Source organism: Malaclemys terrapin, chromosome 9 (assembly GCF_027887155.1).
Source record: "Malaclemys terrapin pileata isolate rMalTer1 chromosome 9, rMalTer1.hap1, whole genome shotgun sequence".
Classification (NCBI taxonomy): Eukaryota; Metazoa; Chordata; order Testudines; family Emydidae; genus Malaclemys; species Malaclemys terrapin.
In genome coordinates, this window is record NC_071513.1 from 83,565,137 (window position 1) to 83,581,347 (window position 16,211).

Below are 16,211 nucleotides of genomic sequence, written 5' to 3' on the forward strand. Positions count from 1 at the left end.
TTTTTGTTTTTTTGCTTAGTTTGTACCACAATGTGCATTGTGTTTGGTTTGGGCTGCTATAAATACTTTTTCATACAGCAATATTCTGTAGGGAAGTAAATGTGCTGGCTGTTAAAAGAAAAACATGCAGCTAAAATAATGCAACAAGGATAAGATAGGAAAACTATCCTTAATATCTCTGTGCAATGACTAGGATGGATTTCAGACAGGTGATTCTTTCAATTGGTAGAGTACTCCTCTTTAGTATCACTGACTAATGCGTGGCATCACAGAAAATTCAGATTCAGGCTGTCCAGTGTTACAGTTCTTTTCCTAAGTCAAGGCAAATGAAACATCTCCTGTATTCAGCTTAGTTTCTCACCTGGCTGGGTTTTGTTTTGTATTTTTCTTTCTGGCTTCACCAGGTTATCTGGCTTCTTCCAATCTTTTTTTACAATATTGATGCTTATGCATTAGCACAGAGACCATTAACTCTTTTTGCAGCAACCACTGAATGGCTTTCAAATGGTTGTAACATTTGGGCATTACTGACCTTGAATTTGTAGCCTCTATGTGAAAGGCAGGCTCCGTATTCTCATATCAACAATCCCCTTATCTATACAATTCCCCAATCACAATTGCATTAGTGCCAAATGCAGTACTCAGCAGAGGCCAGGGATTGCATAAACATGCACATTGAATTACTGCCTTGTCCTAGCCATGCAGGAATAAAGACAAGATAGGAGGAGCTTGGTTTTAATTAGATTGCAACTTCATTAGTTCATTTGGGAAATATCTGGCAATGAACTGTAAAGTCGAGAACATTGTTTCCTAAAGTTTCAAACTTTTGGGAGGGCTGCCATCAGCCCTCCTCCTTTCCAAGCTAGTCCTTCCTTGTTGCTGGGACCCCTTGCTCGTAGGTCATGATTCAAACACATTGTATTGTGCTCTACATGTTACTGCAGTTCAATTTAGCAACTTTCATGAGGACTCTTAAAAAAAGAAAACTAGCAGATACCTTTGTGTGTATTTAAAATATACCAGTAAAAGTGCCAACTCTTCCACAAATTTTCCTGAGGGTGATTCCCTGTACTATTTTTCGTTTTTCAAATGTTCTTAGGGGACAGACACTGAAAGTGTCAAACTCTAATTCAGTTGACATTGTAACGTGCAGAGATGTTCTAGAATAAAATTACATATTCTAACAAACTTCTATTAGTTCTTGTGCCATAGGTCATGTTTTCACTCAGTGTGAAAGCTGTTTGAGGATGTCATCTCAAAGTTTCAAAGCCTCAGAAGATAAATTTAAGTCCACACCTAAATCCAGTTTGTCCCACTAGCAAAGGAAGTAATGCCTCTGATCATGAACACCCTGCTGGGTGGTGAGAATTTCCTGACTAGTGCTAGGATTGAAAGAATACTTTGCTCAAGGATGTGGTATAAATGAAAGCCTCATTGTGTAAAAAGTCTTCTGTCCAAGACACTAGAATCTTTTGCTCTTTAACATTTTCCTGAAGTGACTAACCAAATCAATATTTTAAAATGTACAAATCTAGAGATGGAGTGATGCTGCAGGAATAGAGAGGAGCAGTGAGGCAGGAGAAAAACGTGTTTACTAGCTGAACACTAGCATTCACCCAAAATGAGACTCTGTCTTTTGGAGGGTTTAATTCTGAACTATTTAGCCATATCCAGAAACTCTTGTTGGATATTTTAAAAAGAAAAAAATCCTTGGTGAGTAACAAACTTGATCTGTGTGTAGTTACTTAAATTTATAAATCTGACACTTATCCCGTTCTTTGCTTACTTTTAAATAATTCTGTGCTCTTGAAGGTAGGATGGTTGAAGACTATTCCTTTGAGTGGTAATGCACCTGAGATATAAAATGCTCCACATGAGGTTATCATCAGATGAGGTTACCCCTGCACCCCATACCTATCCTTGACTAGTGAAATCTACCCTGGCAGAGTAAAAGATGACACACCGGAAATGAGTTTCACTAGGGAAAGAACCTGTTCTTCCACCTGCCTGATGAAAGATTTATGGTTGAAGCTGCAATGGTTGGGATATGTATGAATTCATTTTCCCAGTGTAGTGATTCCAGAACCTGTGACAACCCTACAGTATTCTGTTATTAAAACTCAATATTTAGTGCCTAATTTTCCCAGTGGCCTCAGTCTGGTGTCTGAACTTTGGTGCCCAACATTCAATTTACATGTATATTTGCATACAGCATCAACTAGGTAGACATCTGTGCATGTAAAATTTAAATTTACATCACATTGGATTTTGAGTCCTCAGATGTATTTGTGCAACTGAATACTCAGGCACTGAGTCAGCAAAGCTCTTAAGCATCAGCCAAGAAGCTTCTTATTGGAAGGCCAAATTACACCTGCCCTACTTATAAAAGCAATCCCTTTGGAGTCAGTAGAACTTCTTGCAGGAGTAAGATGACACCAAATTAGATCACAAATTCTAACACGCAATGTACCAGTTTGACTAGATGAAGGTTCATAATATTTGTATTACAGTAGCACTTAGAGGTATCAATTGAGATAAAAAAAACCTCATTATGTTAAGCATTGCACAAACACATAATAAGAGACAGTCCTTGCCCTGATGAGTTTACAATTAGGGACACAAAGAGTAGGAGGGGAAATTTGCACAGAGAGTTGAAGTGACTTGTACAGTGTGTCTCAGCTGCTCAGTGCAAATTTTTCTCAAAATGTGTTGGCGCACTTGGTAGCTGAAGTTCTGTTTCCTTAATAGTAATATAAACAAAGAAAATGGATTTATTTGTACAAAACTTAGTCTAATTCTGCCTATTCAGCGCTATTGACTTGTGGGGATACAAGAGTATAAGGGCAGAAATTTATGGTGTATTTAGTTTCCATCAAGGTATTTTTGTTTCCTGGCTGTACATTAATGTGCACCTGAACACTTAAACAGTAAGTGCTGCAGTAGTTCCTCTATCCTCCCTTCCTCCCACTCCACCCACCCACCGCGCAAAGCATGTGTTAAACTTCAAGGACAATAAATCATGTAATTGACATTTATGATAGAACAGCTGACGAAGGCTTCAATCAGAAAGGAATTTCCCAGACATGGATACTCCTTGCAAGCTTTGTGTTGTATGTGCCATGGCATATACATTTTGTACGTATCTAAAGTTACCAATCAATTTAGGAATGCCAAACATAGAAGTACAGTACAGAGAGGTGTGGATACACAAATGTATGAATTATTTGGCTAGAGGCCAGAGTTGGTTCTTTTAATAACTCTGATCTCCAAACATACTAACAAATTAAAAGTTGAACTAAAATAACTGAAGAATATATATTCCTATCCAAAGAACCAAACACATTTTCTGCCTTCCTTTGGAAAAAGACTGTTCAACTTGCTGAAGTTCAAGTTGTGAGTAGAGTTGCTGTTATTACTAGAACGATCTAAGGTTGTTTGGAACGAACTACATATGAAGTAGTGATCCATTTAGGCAGACTTCCATGATGGCTGTAATGCTGATAACTACTCTGAAAAAAATGGAAAAGTGCAAATATGATAACCTTTTTCAGTGGTGAATAGCAGTGAATTAAGGGATGGTACTTATAGGATAGCTATTGTGACAATGTTTTAACCAATTTAGGTCACTAGATATTCAAATTTCAGTCTTATTGCATCAAACACATCTGCCTGCCCCAGCGCAACATACTGCATTAGGAATGTTTATACATCTCTCCTTGCCATCATTAAGCCCTGCTCTGAAGTACAGATCCAGTGTACTCTGAGGAGAATTTCACAGCATTAAAAACCAAATTAAAGTTTTAAATCTTCCACTTTGGCACATATTTGTGTTCAGGGTGTGATAACTGCTTATAATAGGTGGCAGAGTGTAATGCATGTATTGTGCTTATGCACCAATACATAGTATAATCAAAAACTGTATAGCAGTGACAGTGCAAATATTCTGAATGTTTCTGCTTCCTTGCTGCCGATAAGCCACCATAATTGTGTCTCCCGATAAAATAATTATTAGAATTTAGCACAGCCTAGCTTTTAATTTTCCCCTGCCCTCTTTGAAAATGGTTTAATGATTTACACTGGGGCTTGGAAAATCAATTTACCATTGGCAAGTGGGGAACTTTTCTTGGTGAAGGAGGGTGCATGACATAAATTACTGCAGAATATAGCCTTTCATTAAAAAAAAATAAATCCATATATTGTGAAGACTGCTATAAGAATGTCAACTAGTTCAGGACTCTTCCTGCTGCTATCCAGCTCTAGTGCCTCTGCTGCTGCTCAGTGTAAGCAGTGACATATAAAGATGGAGCAGTGAAACTGACAAATATGTCAATTTTACTCCTCCACTGCAAGACAAAGTTCTGAGCACCTCTTGAGTTCTGGGGAAGGAGGGGGGGAGTGGATGAGCGGAAGCCCGCCCACGTCTAAAGGCCCCTCTCCCAGCCTAAGGGGAGGAGCCACTGAATCCAGGTCTCAACTGAAGTCAGGAAACAACTAATGGAAAACAGGAGTGAGGGTTACAGGGTCAAAATCAGGGATCCAGAAGAGGACACTGAGCAGAGAACCCTGGACAGCGCCCACTGCTCCTTGAAGGAGTCCAGGAAGCCAGTGGATGCGGCCCAGAGGATCTCTGCCCAGATATGTGATCTGAGGGAGGAGCAGAAATACGCCCCACAGTTACAGAGCACCTCTCTGTCCAACATCCTCCTCCTGTATGGCAAGTTCCGAGCAGCTGCAGAGGCAGCCCTTGGAGTTACTAAAAGAAAAGGTATGCAGTGCTGACATCTTTCCCTCCATCCATCCACACTCCCTAGCCCTCCTTCTCTCCCTCTGCACAAAAGCCAGGAGTCCAGAGAAGATGGGGAGAGGGGAGGGGAGAAATAGAATAATGGAGACTGCCCTCTCACAGCAGGCAGGATGCTCTTGGGAAAGATAGTAGTTGGAGACCTTTCTACCCTCAGTCAGGAGGTTAGGGGAGGGGTAGAGAACATCAGAGACAGACATCCTGCCTCCTTATAACATCTAGGAAACTCTGTGTACAGAAGAATAGGTGGGATCCTCCACATCTGCAGTAGAGAAGAGTCTCCTCTGGGAAAAGAACAGATAGTGAGGTTCCTTTTCCCTTTCAGCAGTTAGAACAAGGAGGAAGCTTAACAATTGCTATATATACCAGTCAGTGACATATGGAATATTAAGGCCACAAGCAGTTTCTGGCTAGTAAAAATCTCAGAAACCTTCCAGCCCTTTTGCTGCAGCAGGCTTCTTACCAGGATGTTGTCCTTGGATCTGTCTGGTGTCCACCTTCATCCCATCCCTAGTACTTCAGGGTCTGGCTAGCAGATGTTTGGTGTATTTTTTTCAAGTCTTCTATTACATATTTATAGCACAGTTTATCCCAAATGATCTGCGAAGCAGTACCCCTGAAATGCACCCACATGCACTGCAGTATTGCAGGAGGGGAATTCAGTGAGGTACCCTCAGGTATACATGTTTCTTAATCAGTGCAATGGACCTTTACTGTCAACAAAGAACTGACTCAGCTTTAATTTTTAAGATTTTGTCAGAAAGACACACAAGCCCCATCCTCCTCCCTTTCACACACATTTACAGTGCATGGTATGGTATGATATTTTCCTACTTTAGAAAGACAGTAAGCGGGGTTTGCTGCAATTTAAACTTATGATTCCAGGGTGTCTTAAGTCTTTATACTTGGTTTATGCCTTTAAGCCATTCCATCCTGTTCATTTTTGGGACTGAATTCTTCCTATTACTGACAACTGCTTGGCCACCACTGACTAGTCTTTAACATTCCAGAAAAGTCCTATTTATCTAACTAATTTTTGTACCCATCCCACTTATATCACAAAGGGGCCCAACATGATACTGTTTCTAGGGGGTACTGTAATATAAATAACCGGTATAAACACTCCATCTCATTATTGCTGTGCCTAGATTTGAATTAAGACATTGTTTTCCAGATTAATCTAGATATTGTAATCAGTGTGTCTGGGGGTGAGAAAGGACACTGTATTAATAATATATTTTATACAAAACACTTAATATACTATACACCTACAGTACTACTGAAACACAGCCCTCACTAGCCTGAAAAGTGCTGGTGGACAGCACAGTAGGACAGGGAAGGGAATTTTCTCACCATGGTCACACTGTCAACAACTCGCATGATATTTGGTGTAGTTTTTAAGCTCCAGCTCCTGGAATCAAGTGATTACAGGAGAATCACAGCTTTCATTTTTAAAAATTTTAACTTTCTAACCTTCATGGTTGAGGAAAATGAAGCTTGAAAAAATGTAATTTGCGGGCACCCTAAGGCTTATAATCCAGGAGGCCAATACACAGAATCCAACCTTTATTATTATTATTATTGTATTAATACTAATAATTAATATATTTATTATTATTAAAAAAATCTTGTGATTTTTAAGCCAGGTTTATCGAATGCTTGGGGTTGGCAATCCTGAGGACACCTTTCCTTATGCTGCCACTGGGCAATTCACTGCCCGTGCCTCAGTTTCCCTAGCTGTAAAAGGACGCCAGCGACACTGACCTCTTTGTAAAGCGCTGCGCACTCCATTGATGGCGCGTGCTAGCAGAGAGCGAGGCATTCATTAATTATGATAACTGCCCCCGCCAGTGGGAAGCGCCCCATGGAAGCCACACGAAGCGGAAGGGCCTAGCTCCCATCCACACAGCCCCTCATCCCGGTGGCTGGAGCAGCGCCCCGTGCTCGCCGAGCCCTCCCCCTGCCCCTCCCGCCCTACAGGTGGCGCTGCCAGGAGCCAAGTCCGTGGCCGGGCTGGTCCCCTCCGTGCCCCGGAAGTGTTACCCAGCCGGGCCGGAAGCGCGCGGGCAGCAGGACATTGACGGTCAGAGCCTGAGGGGGACCGGTGCGCCATGCTGCAGCTGCTCAGAGCCGGGCTGGTGCTGGGGCCCCGGCGGCGTCAGGGCTCGGCGCTGTTGTGGCAGCAGGTACTGGGCGAGGCGAGCAGCCTCGCTTGTTTCCGCGGGGCCAAGCTGGCCCGGGGGCCGGAGTCCCTCTGCGTGGGAGAGTAGCCCCCGGCCCGGGGAGTGTCGGCAAAGGGCCAGTTCCTGCCCCGGCCGCTCGGGGCTGTTGGCCGTTAGTGGCGTTAGGTGCTGTTGCCGTCGTGTCGGGGCGAGGGCTGTCCGGGCTGGGGCTTTGGAGCGGAGCCGGAGCACAGCTCCAGAGGGAATACCACGCTCCCTCTGCTACTAGGTGTAAAGCCCGGACTCGCCTCCCTGACGTGTGTTTGGCAGGATTCGTGATCTTTGGGGGGAAGCCTGGGATGGGTCCCTCTCCCCATGGGATGGGTGATGGGCAGGGATTCATGGAGTCTAGGGGAAGCATCACAGTTCTGGCAGACTTCCAGGCAGACCCCAGGCTCAGAGCAGAACTAAGGGGGTTTGAGTGTGTGTAAAGTGGAGCAACCCATCTCATATGCCACCCAAAAGATGTGCTGAACATCCTCCCCGCGCCCTGTCAAAACAGCAGGCATCTGCAGAGTTCTATGCCCAACTCATAAAATTTTATGGTCACTTAGGGTATGGGTACACTGCATTGTGAACCCAGGTTTGTGGGACTTAAGCTTGTGGGGTTTCCAAGTCCACAATTTAGCATTCACACTGTACTGTAAACCTGGGTTTATAATTACAAGATTGGGGTTTTACAGCTGTGCAAAAGCATCCATACTCAGGTCTGCAGTTTGAGATGTGTCCACATTGCAAAATGACAGGGCTTGGACCTGAATCACAGTGGGACTCTGGCTCTGACTCACCCCCCGCCCAGTAGAGACTTAGGACTCTGGTCCTGAGTGATCACTGACTTGAGTTAGACTGATGTGTCTGGATGGAAGGGGGGTTAGGGCTCAAACCTGAGTCAAAGCCAAGCTTTAAAGTGCAATGGTAGACAAACCTTAAACCTGTGGAACTCTTGGCAAGAGTATGGGATTAATCTTTGCATCTTGACCAAATTACATCCTAGTTTAGTCAGTGGCCCTTTGTGGCTCTCAAGTGCTAGAACAATCCTGCAGTGGTTGGGTTGCAAACACTACAGGATAATGTTTAAATCCAAACAAAGAATAAAAGCTTTTGTTGGAAATAAAAATGCCCTTAATATATATATTTAAGTCTTTGTTCACAAAACTTAAATTTATGTCTGAAGTGATCTGAAAGTGTCCCTGTAGACCTTGCATACACCCTTGTGAGGCAGATAAATGTTATCTCAGTTTTACAGACATCAAAGTATGACATGACTGATTTAAAGGTCATGCAGACTCAATGATGGAGCTGGAAACAGAATTAAAGAATTTTGGCTTTTATACCTCAGCTCTAATCACCAGACAACGCTTCCTAACATTGCCTTGATAATTGCATTCTACCAACTCAGTACCCCCCAGTCTCACTTGGATACAGTATGTTGCTGCTGCTTTTCTACTATAACACAATGTTAGAATATAATGCTTAACCCCCCTCCCCCCCCACTTTAGTTGAGGGCTCTAAACTAAGGAACAGATCCCTTCTTCCTGCAGTTGTGGTTCATATTTCTTAGGGCTCTGTAAATTCTGTTAATTGTATTCCTAGTCCCCTCTTGTTACTGACCTGCCTCTGCACAGAACTGCTCTATGCTTATTCACCTTCGCCCTCATCTGCCCTCCCTATGGGTTTTGCTTCTCACCTGCAGGTTACTGGCATGGGACTTCATCTGCACAGAGATTACTTTTTTTATTTAAGCCTCTTACCATTATTGTAATAGTGATGCCAATAATGGTGGGAGCACTTCCATGGACACATTGTCATTGACTAGAAATTAAGAGGAGATGAATGGAAAAAAGGAAACTAAATGGAGGGCAATATCTTACAGCATGGAAAGTAAGACTAAGGAAAGTAGTAGGTAGACTTAGAGAACAGAGTGTGGAATGAAGGGATAGAAAAGAAGGGAGACAGGGTGAGTCTATAAGTGTCCAAGTCCTCAGTTTCACACACACAACACTTTTAGGGATGAGCTCACCAATAATGGCTATCTTGTCTGCTCACTTTCAGATGTTCCTGATCTCTCCTGTCACCTTGCGGCCTACTGTCTCTCTGCTGCTCCCGTTAGGCATAAAGGCATAGACTTTCATACATTGTCCAAAGACCTCTTAAATCCACACTATGGCCCTCCTCACAACAGGAGAACTAGGAGGCTGCTTGAGTGAATTAATAGCTGGTAAATGTAGGGAAAAATAAGACTGCTACTTCACACATTGTCTTTGAATGTGTGCAGCATCTTCCCTGGTATCCCAGAAAGCAAGAGGGTGCAGAGAGCAAGTTTCTCTGAAACCTCATTGCAGCATCTGTCTGCTTGCCCGAGGGAGTGGCAGGCTAAGTGCAGGGTTGATTGGGCCTTAAATTGGAGGCTGTCTGCTGCCCTAGTTGGGTGGAGGTTCTGGAATATGCTTAAGGCTGCTCAGATTAATTGATTTATTTCCTATCACAGTAAAACAGAGAAAAGAATCACTTTATTGGTCTCAAGTTACCTTCCTTGAGGCATGCTTATGGTGAGCCATTGTTCTGACATGGACAAAAGGGGCTGAACTGCCTTCTGCTCTTGTTTTTCAGTTTCTCTTGAACGGCTGCAGACAGTGTTCTTCAGGAATCATTCCCAATGAGAAGATTCGCAATATTGGAATCTCTGCTCACATTGACTCTGGGAAAACGACATTAACAGAACGAGTCCTTTTTTACACTGGGAGGATAGCACAGATGCATGAGGTTTGTCTCTGAATTACTGGTATGACACTCATTTTGGTGGCGTGGGGATTTTGAACGTTATATGCAATGATTCAGCTATTGGGTTGTCTAGAATTGTTGAACAACAAAGAGTACTGAATGGAATGAGAAGGTTGTGCTTAAAGGCCCATTGATCCTGTTTGAAATACAAGCCAAGTGGGGAATCCTAGAGACAGCTTTCTCATGTTGCTCTTTGACTCCTCCCTTAAGTCACACACATTTGCTGTCACATACATGCCCCAGCAACCCCTTCCTCCCAAACAAAAAACCCCAACAAACCCACCACGAACATAAATGGAAAACTTCTCCATGCAGTCAAAGGTGAACGTGACAAACTGGAATAGAAAGCATAAAGAATGTGCTCACTGGCTCCAGATATGTTGGCTTATTAAATTCACAGTGAAATAGAAATAGTTTGCAATGGCTTTTTGACCACCAGGTCTTCTTCAGGAATGATATGCAAAGGAAAGAGCAAAGCTAGTTAGAATTGTAGACTTGTGCCACTAACTCAGCTGAATTTTGTTGCCTGTGTGAAAGATGCTTAGTCAGTGCTTATTCAGGCAAAATTCTCATTGAAACCATTGGGAGACTTTCTTGCAGTAAATGCTTTGCTTTTTGTCTTTAGGTAAAAGGTAAAGATGGAGTTGGGGCTGTCATGGATTCTATGGAGCTGGAACGACAGCGCGGTATCACAATTCAGTCTGCAGCAACATATACCATGTGGAAGGACACCAACATCAACATCATAGATACACCAGGTAATGTGAACTCTGAGAACTTTGTAAGTGCTACCCTAACCAAAATATCTTGTGTCCAAAGAAGACATTGATTCTCCCCCACCACAGTTTCCAATCTGATAACAGTAATCTAGCTAAAAGCAACAGAGAGTCCTGTGTTGCTTTTTACAGATCCAGACTAACACGGCTACCCTTCTGATATTTGAGTAATCTAGCTGTTTATCTAAGCTGATCACACAAAGTGTTGCACTGAACAGAGACTTCCATGTTTATGTTTCTGTCTGTTTGCCAGTGTGGAAATCAACAGAGCAGAGGAAATTCAGTATGTAATTGTTTTGGGAATCATTAGTTGCCTCACCAACTGTGGAATGCAGGTTTGTCCACAGTCTTTTTGCATCTTGTTTCAGTGTAGTTTGTAAGCTCCTCAGGCCAAGGCACAGACTTCTTTTGGTCTATAAATGCACATTAATGGCACCATCAAAACAGTGCATAATAAAGGCGGAAAGGTATTACAGCTCTGTTCCCAGCAGCCTTTTCCAAAAAGTATTTGACACTTTTGCATGTTTCTACTGTACTTGGGGATAACCATGGAAAACTCACTGCTCTACTGGAGTCTTGTTTGAGGGTTGAGTATGACAAACATACAGACTTAGATTCTTTTTATGACAGTCATCTCTTGTAGAATGTGGTTGAGAACAGTAGAGCAACTGGACCAAATGTTTATCTCAATCCCAGTTGAAATGGCTTAAGATACAGAGCACTTCGTCTCCAAGGCCCCCTTTTTGGCAGGAGCCTCCATGCAGGGGTCTCCCACGTGAAGCTCATTGGAATTAGGGACTTTTGGTATAGACTGAAAATGCTTAATGTCTTTACCATTCTTCAGTGTCCTGTGAAATGCATTTGTGGTTCCTGGTTTCTGGTAGACAACTGTGATGGTTTTAACTATGTGGACAATTAGCTTCTTTGTTGGCAGTATTAAAAGAGAGACCAAGGCTGAATAGCAGTGGGCAAAAAATTGTTACTTTTAACATTGATCCCTCCAGAACAGATATGAACCACATTTATGGGACAGAGAAGATGACTGTTGGTACCTAAGCAGTATCTGGTAAATAGGCAAGGTACAATGTCCTCACCTATGCTTCTAATAACACCTTGAATTGCTGAAACTGGAAGCATAGTAAATATCAGATCTGTGTTTCACTTTTTACTGCAGTTTATATCTTGTACTTCTGTCACCATAGTCTATGAAAAATAAACTCTTATTATATTTGTATTAATATAGCACCTAGGAGCCCTAGTCTTGGACCAGGACCCCATTGTGCTAGGTGCTGTACACAGAAAAAAAAGACAACCTCTGCCCCAACAGCTTACAATCTAAGTGTTGGGCAAGAGACAGCAGATACAGAGGGAGATGGGGAGCACAAGAAAACAGTGAGACAATATTAGTAATCATGATCAGCAGTGGTATCAGTGATTGTTTCATTTTTGTTTATACAGTAGTCTGTTTCAAATCAGTTTCCATTTCTGGCTTTTTTGCACTAGTATAATGTTGTAGTGTTTGAGTTGTAGTCACTGTATGGGGATTTCTATCTGATAAAATCAAAACGCTGTCCAGTGGAATTCCTTTTTGGCCAAAATTTGACTTGACAGTGTCCCTTTCAGTAAGCTAAAGACTTATTCGTGTGGATACAGAAGAGAAAACAACCCAATTGAGTGTAATTCCCTACTGCAGCTTAAAACATCACAGAAAATTGTTTTTCTCATTCAGGGCATGTGGACTTCACAATTGAAGTGGAACGAGCTTTAAGAGTTCTTGATGGAGCTGTCCTGGTGCTCTGTGCTGTTGGAGGAGTCCAGTGCCAAACAATGACCGTGAACAGACAAATGAAGCGTTACAATGTCCCATGTTTAACATTCATCAACAAACTGGACAGAATGGGCTCAAATCCAACCAGAGCTGTGCAACAATTGAGGTAACTAATGTGTTTAGCTTGTTTGCAGTGCAGTTCCAAACTGTTTGTGATGTTTCTTGATGTTCAGAGTAGATGTTAATGAGCCTGTTTAGCTTGTGTGTTCTGAGAACAATGCATAGCTTCAGGTTACATCATATGGTAGCAAGGTAACAGAAACAACTCTTCTTTAACGTCACCATAAGGTGGTACCAAAATAACTCTCCCATTGATAAAATAGCTGTCAATGTCAGCCTAGGTTATGCCACTTTCATTTACCAAAAAGAAGCCAGTTTCATGGCTACTGAATTGGGTCTGTGCCTCATTTGGACTCATTATGATAATGGAGATGTTTATGGAGTCATTTATAAAGATTTAATAAGAAGATTACCTCTGCACTAGGATAATAATAGTGCTGCAATGTGTTGTTCCAGTATCCCATGGAGAAGGAGTAGGGACCTAAAGGTGGGGCAGGCGGTTGTCTTTAGCCTTGTATCTCATCTTTTCCCCCCATCCTCTAAGTGTGTGCAGAGATTCCATTCGTAATAGAAGAACAAGCTGGCTCCAAAGTACTAACGCACTTGAGGGAGAAGTAACCCCCTGGATTAAAATTATTATTGAAAACAAACTAACATGGGTGAAAGCAAACCTTGATGTTCTGCCAGCATTTCAGTTTCACTGGGGCTCTCATGCTATGACATGAGCCAGTGAGGCTTTTCATTTGAGTGAGGGGAGGCTAGGTTATTGGTCCCGGGGACACTATTGAAGGACTCAGGTAAGACAGATGAATTAAAATGCTCCCTTGTCTTGTACTGAGAACTAATTTATATTTTTAAACTTTTCAGATCCAAGTTAAATCACAATGCAGCCTTTATCCAGATTCCCATTGGCCTGGAGGGAAAGTTCAGGGGGCTTATTGATCTCCTTGAGCAAAGGGCTATATACTTCGATGGTGACTTTGGGTAAGTGGTTGAAGGCATTTATTATTTGCTGAGACTACTCCCTGTTTGCTGAATGCTGAAACTGACTAGAAAATTGTTCAAGTTGCCAAAAAAAAAGACGTTAAAAAAAAATTCTCTCTTGGTAGTGAGAGGGGTAGTTAGTGGCTTGCCTGGGAGGTCCATGTTTGGTTGCCCAGATTTGTTAACTGCATCCCTTTGATGGCCACGTGAATGTGGCTGAGAAGGTAAAACAGCACTGTTGTTTACTAAGGATATAGGGAATGCAATTCGATTGAGGATCCCAAATCTTTGCAATCTCTGCAGTTGTGGGCAAGGTGGGAAGACAACACAGTATTAAATCACATATATGGCAGAAATCTGCAGCAAGATTTTTATTCTTGTGGCCATTGGTTAAGCTTGTTGAGTGAAATCCTGTCTCTATTCAACACAGTGGCAAGACTCCCATTGACTTCAGTGCATCTGGATTTCACCCATTATCTCTCATGAGGGTAATAGGCAAGGATCCCATTCCTCACTTCATGTTGGCTGTGAATAAAATATCCATCCATCCATAACTTAATAGGGGATGAGGGCCCCTAACTTTGTATCTTTATTCAAAACCTGTTGAGATGCCAGAAGGGCCAGTTTAGGGTGCAGTTGTAGCTGCCGGAAACTTGGTGCAGCATGTATCAAAGGGGTCTGACATTACAGTTGTCCAGAGGACAACAATTCCGTTTTGTGGGAAGTTTTGAAAATAATTTTTGTTCCCCATTGGAAACAAAACAAGACCTTTCAAATGTTTTCACAAAAACAGAAGTTGGCTGAAATGTCAGTTTTCAGACCAAAACCGTAACTTTTTGATTTGGGAAGAAGAGTGTGTGTGTGTCTGTAGCCGAGTGGTTAGGATAGCCTACTGGCCTAGGTTGTGGGGCACCATGCTCTGCCTGATTCAGAATAGAGCTTTTCATCCCAGACCACTCTGTATCAGGCAGAGCAATGACTTGAACCACATCCCAGGCAAGTGCCCTAACCACCAGGCTAGAGAGCATGGCAGAGTCTCGCTCAACCTTCCCAGTGAGAACTTTGTCAAAACCAATATGTCTCTACGAAATGTTTTGGCTTTGACAAAACAGGATATTTTGACAAAATTTCGTGTAGTCGAAAATGTTGGGATTAGCTCTAGTCAGGTTGCATCTAACCTAAAGAGTAGGAGATCTCCTGCTCTAAAACAAGGTCCAGTAGTGCCCATTTGGTATGTGAGTCATGGGCCTGGTCCACACTAACCCCCCCACTTCGGACTAAGGTAGGCAAATTCATCTACGTTAATAACGTAGCTGAATTTGAAGTACCTTAGTCCGAACTTACCGCAGGTCCAGACGCGGCAGGGAGGCTCCCCCGTCGATGCCGCGTACTCCTCTCGCCGAGCTGGAGTACTGGCGTTGACGGCGAGCACTTCCGGGATCAATCCCAGAACATCGATTGCCTGCCGCCGGACCCGGAGGTAAGTGTAGACGTACCCTTGGTGGTAAGGTGAAATTGAGGCTGATGCACAGATTGTTCCACTGCACTGCAAAGCTCTAACGTGAACTGTTGAAGTTCCTCTGTGCTGTGGTGTTGGAGATGCAACATTGATAGACCTCAGTAACTTTATTACCCACCTAGATGCTGAGACTGTTGAACTGACTCAAAATTTCATGACCACTGTGGTGCCCACATGGATGAAAGCTCAACTCACATGGCTGTCCACAAAACTGATCATGTTGTCTATGCCTTTGTAGTGAGACCATTAGATACAATGAAATCCCAGCTGAATTTAGAGTAGAGGCTACAGAAAGACGACAGCAACACATTCAATCAGTTCCTAACTCAGATGAACAACTGGGGGAGCTGTTTCTGGAAGAGAAGATCCCTACAGTTACTGATTTAAAGGTAAATGATGATTCTTGTGGAACATGTATTATTTATTAGCGGTGAGATTTTTCAAAGCCTCCTAAGGGATTCAGGTGCCTAAATACCATTACAATTGTTCTTTATATTACCCAGAGTGCGCCACAGTGCTACATATTGGAGGGCCACCATTACCCTTTAAAGTGTGCCTTTACCTAGAGGCACCACCTCCCTTGGGTGAGAGGCACGTTCGCTCCCTACATCAGTTCAGATGGCTAACAAGGCTGCCAGATGTGTTGGTAGGTTTTGTAATGTGGGCAGAGAACTGTACTGACACCGCCAAAAGGTCGTGGGGTCTGGAGGGGATTTGAACTTTTATGTGCCCTTCATAACTCTGATAATCTCCTCTATAAGTATGTCCACACTTCACACTAAGTCCAGGTCTGTGGGACTCAGGCTTGTGGAGTCAGTGTTTCCAAGCCAGTGCTTGAGTGTCCACACTGCATTGTAAACCTGGACCCAGATGTCTCAGCTGTGCTAACGTGACCATACTGCACTACACAAAATTTGTGACTCAGGTCTCTTGATGTGACCTGCTTCCACACTGCATAATGACAGGACTTGGACCTGAGTTACAGCAGGACTCCTGCTCTGACCCACCTTCTAGCAGGTTCCTAGGACCTAGGTCCTGAGTCCTTGCTGTCAAACTGATTTGTGTGTGGACAGAAAGGAGGTCTGGGCTGAAACGTGAGTCAGACCCTAGGTTTAGTGTTCAGCAAAAACATATTCTCTATGCCCTTCTGAATCCTTGAGCCATCTATTTAGTCACCCAGGTTCTGTAAGCATTAGTCTATCACTGTTGATGGCCCTACTGATATTGAGACATAGAGATT

The 16,211-nt window shown here is 42.9% G+C and overlaps 1 protein-coding gene across 1 annotated transcript in view; it reads left to right on the forward strand.

Annotated features, from left to right (window-relative positions):
- The first annotated feature begins 6,877 nt into the window (after window positions 1–6,877).
- The window catches only part of GFM1 (G elongation factor mitochondrial 1), a 48,275-nt gene continuing 38,941 nt past the window's right edge, over window positions 6,878–16,211 (forward strand). The window contains exons 1-6 of the mRNA XM_054038865.1: window positions 6,878–6,987; window positions 9,634–9,786; window positions 10,430–10,562; window positions 12,310–12,514; window positions 13,336–13,452; window positions 15,210–15,360. Of these exons, the coding sequence (XP_053894840.1) occupies window positions 6,913–6,987; window positions 9,634–9,786; window positions 10,430–10,562; window positions 12,310–12,514; window positions 13,336–13,452; window positions 15,210–15,360 (834 nt within the window). The 5' untranslated portion in view covers window positions 6,878–6,912. The remainder of the gene's footprint in view (window positions 6,988–9,633; window positions 9,787–10,429; window positions 10,563–12,309; window positions 12,515–13,335; window positions 13,453–15,209; window positions 15,361–16,211) is intronic.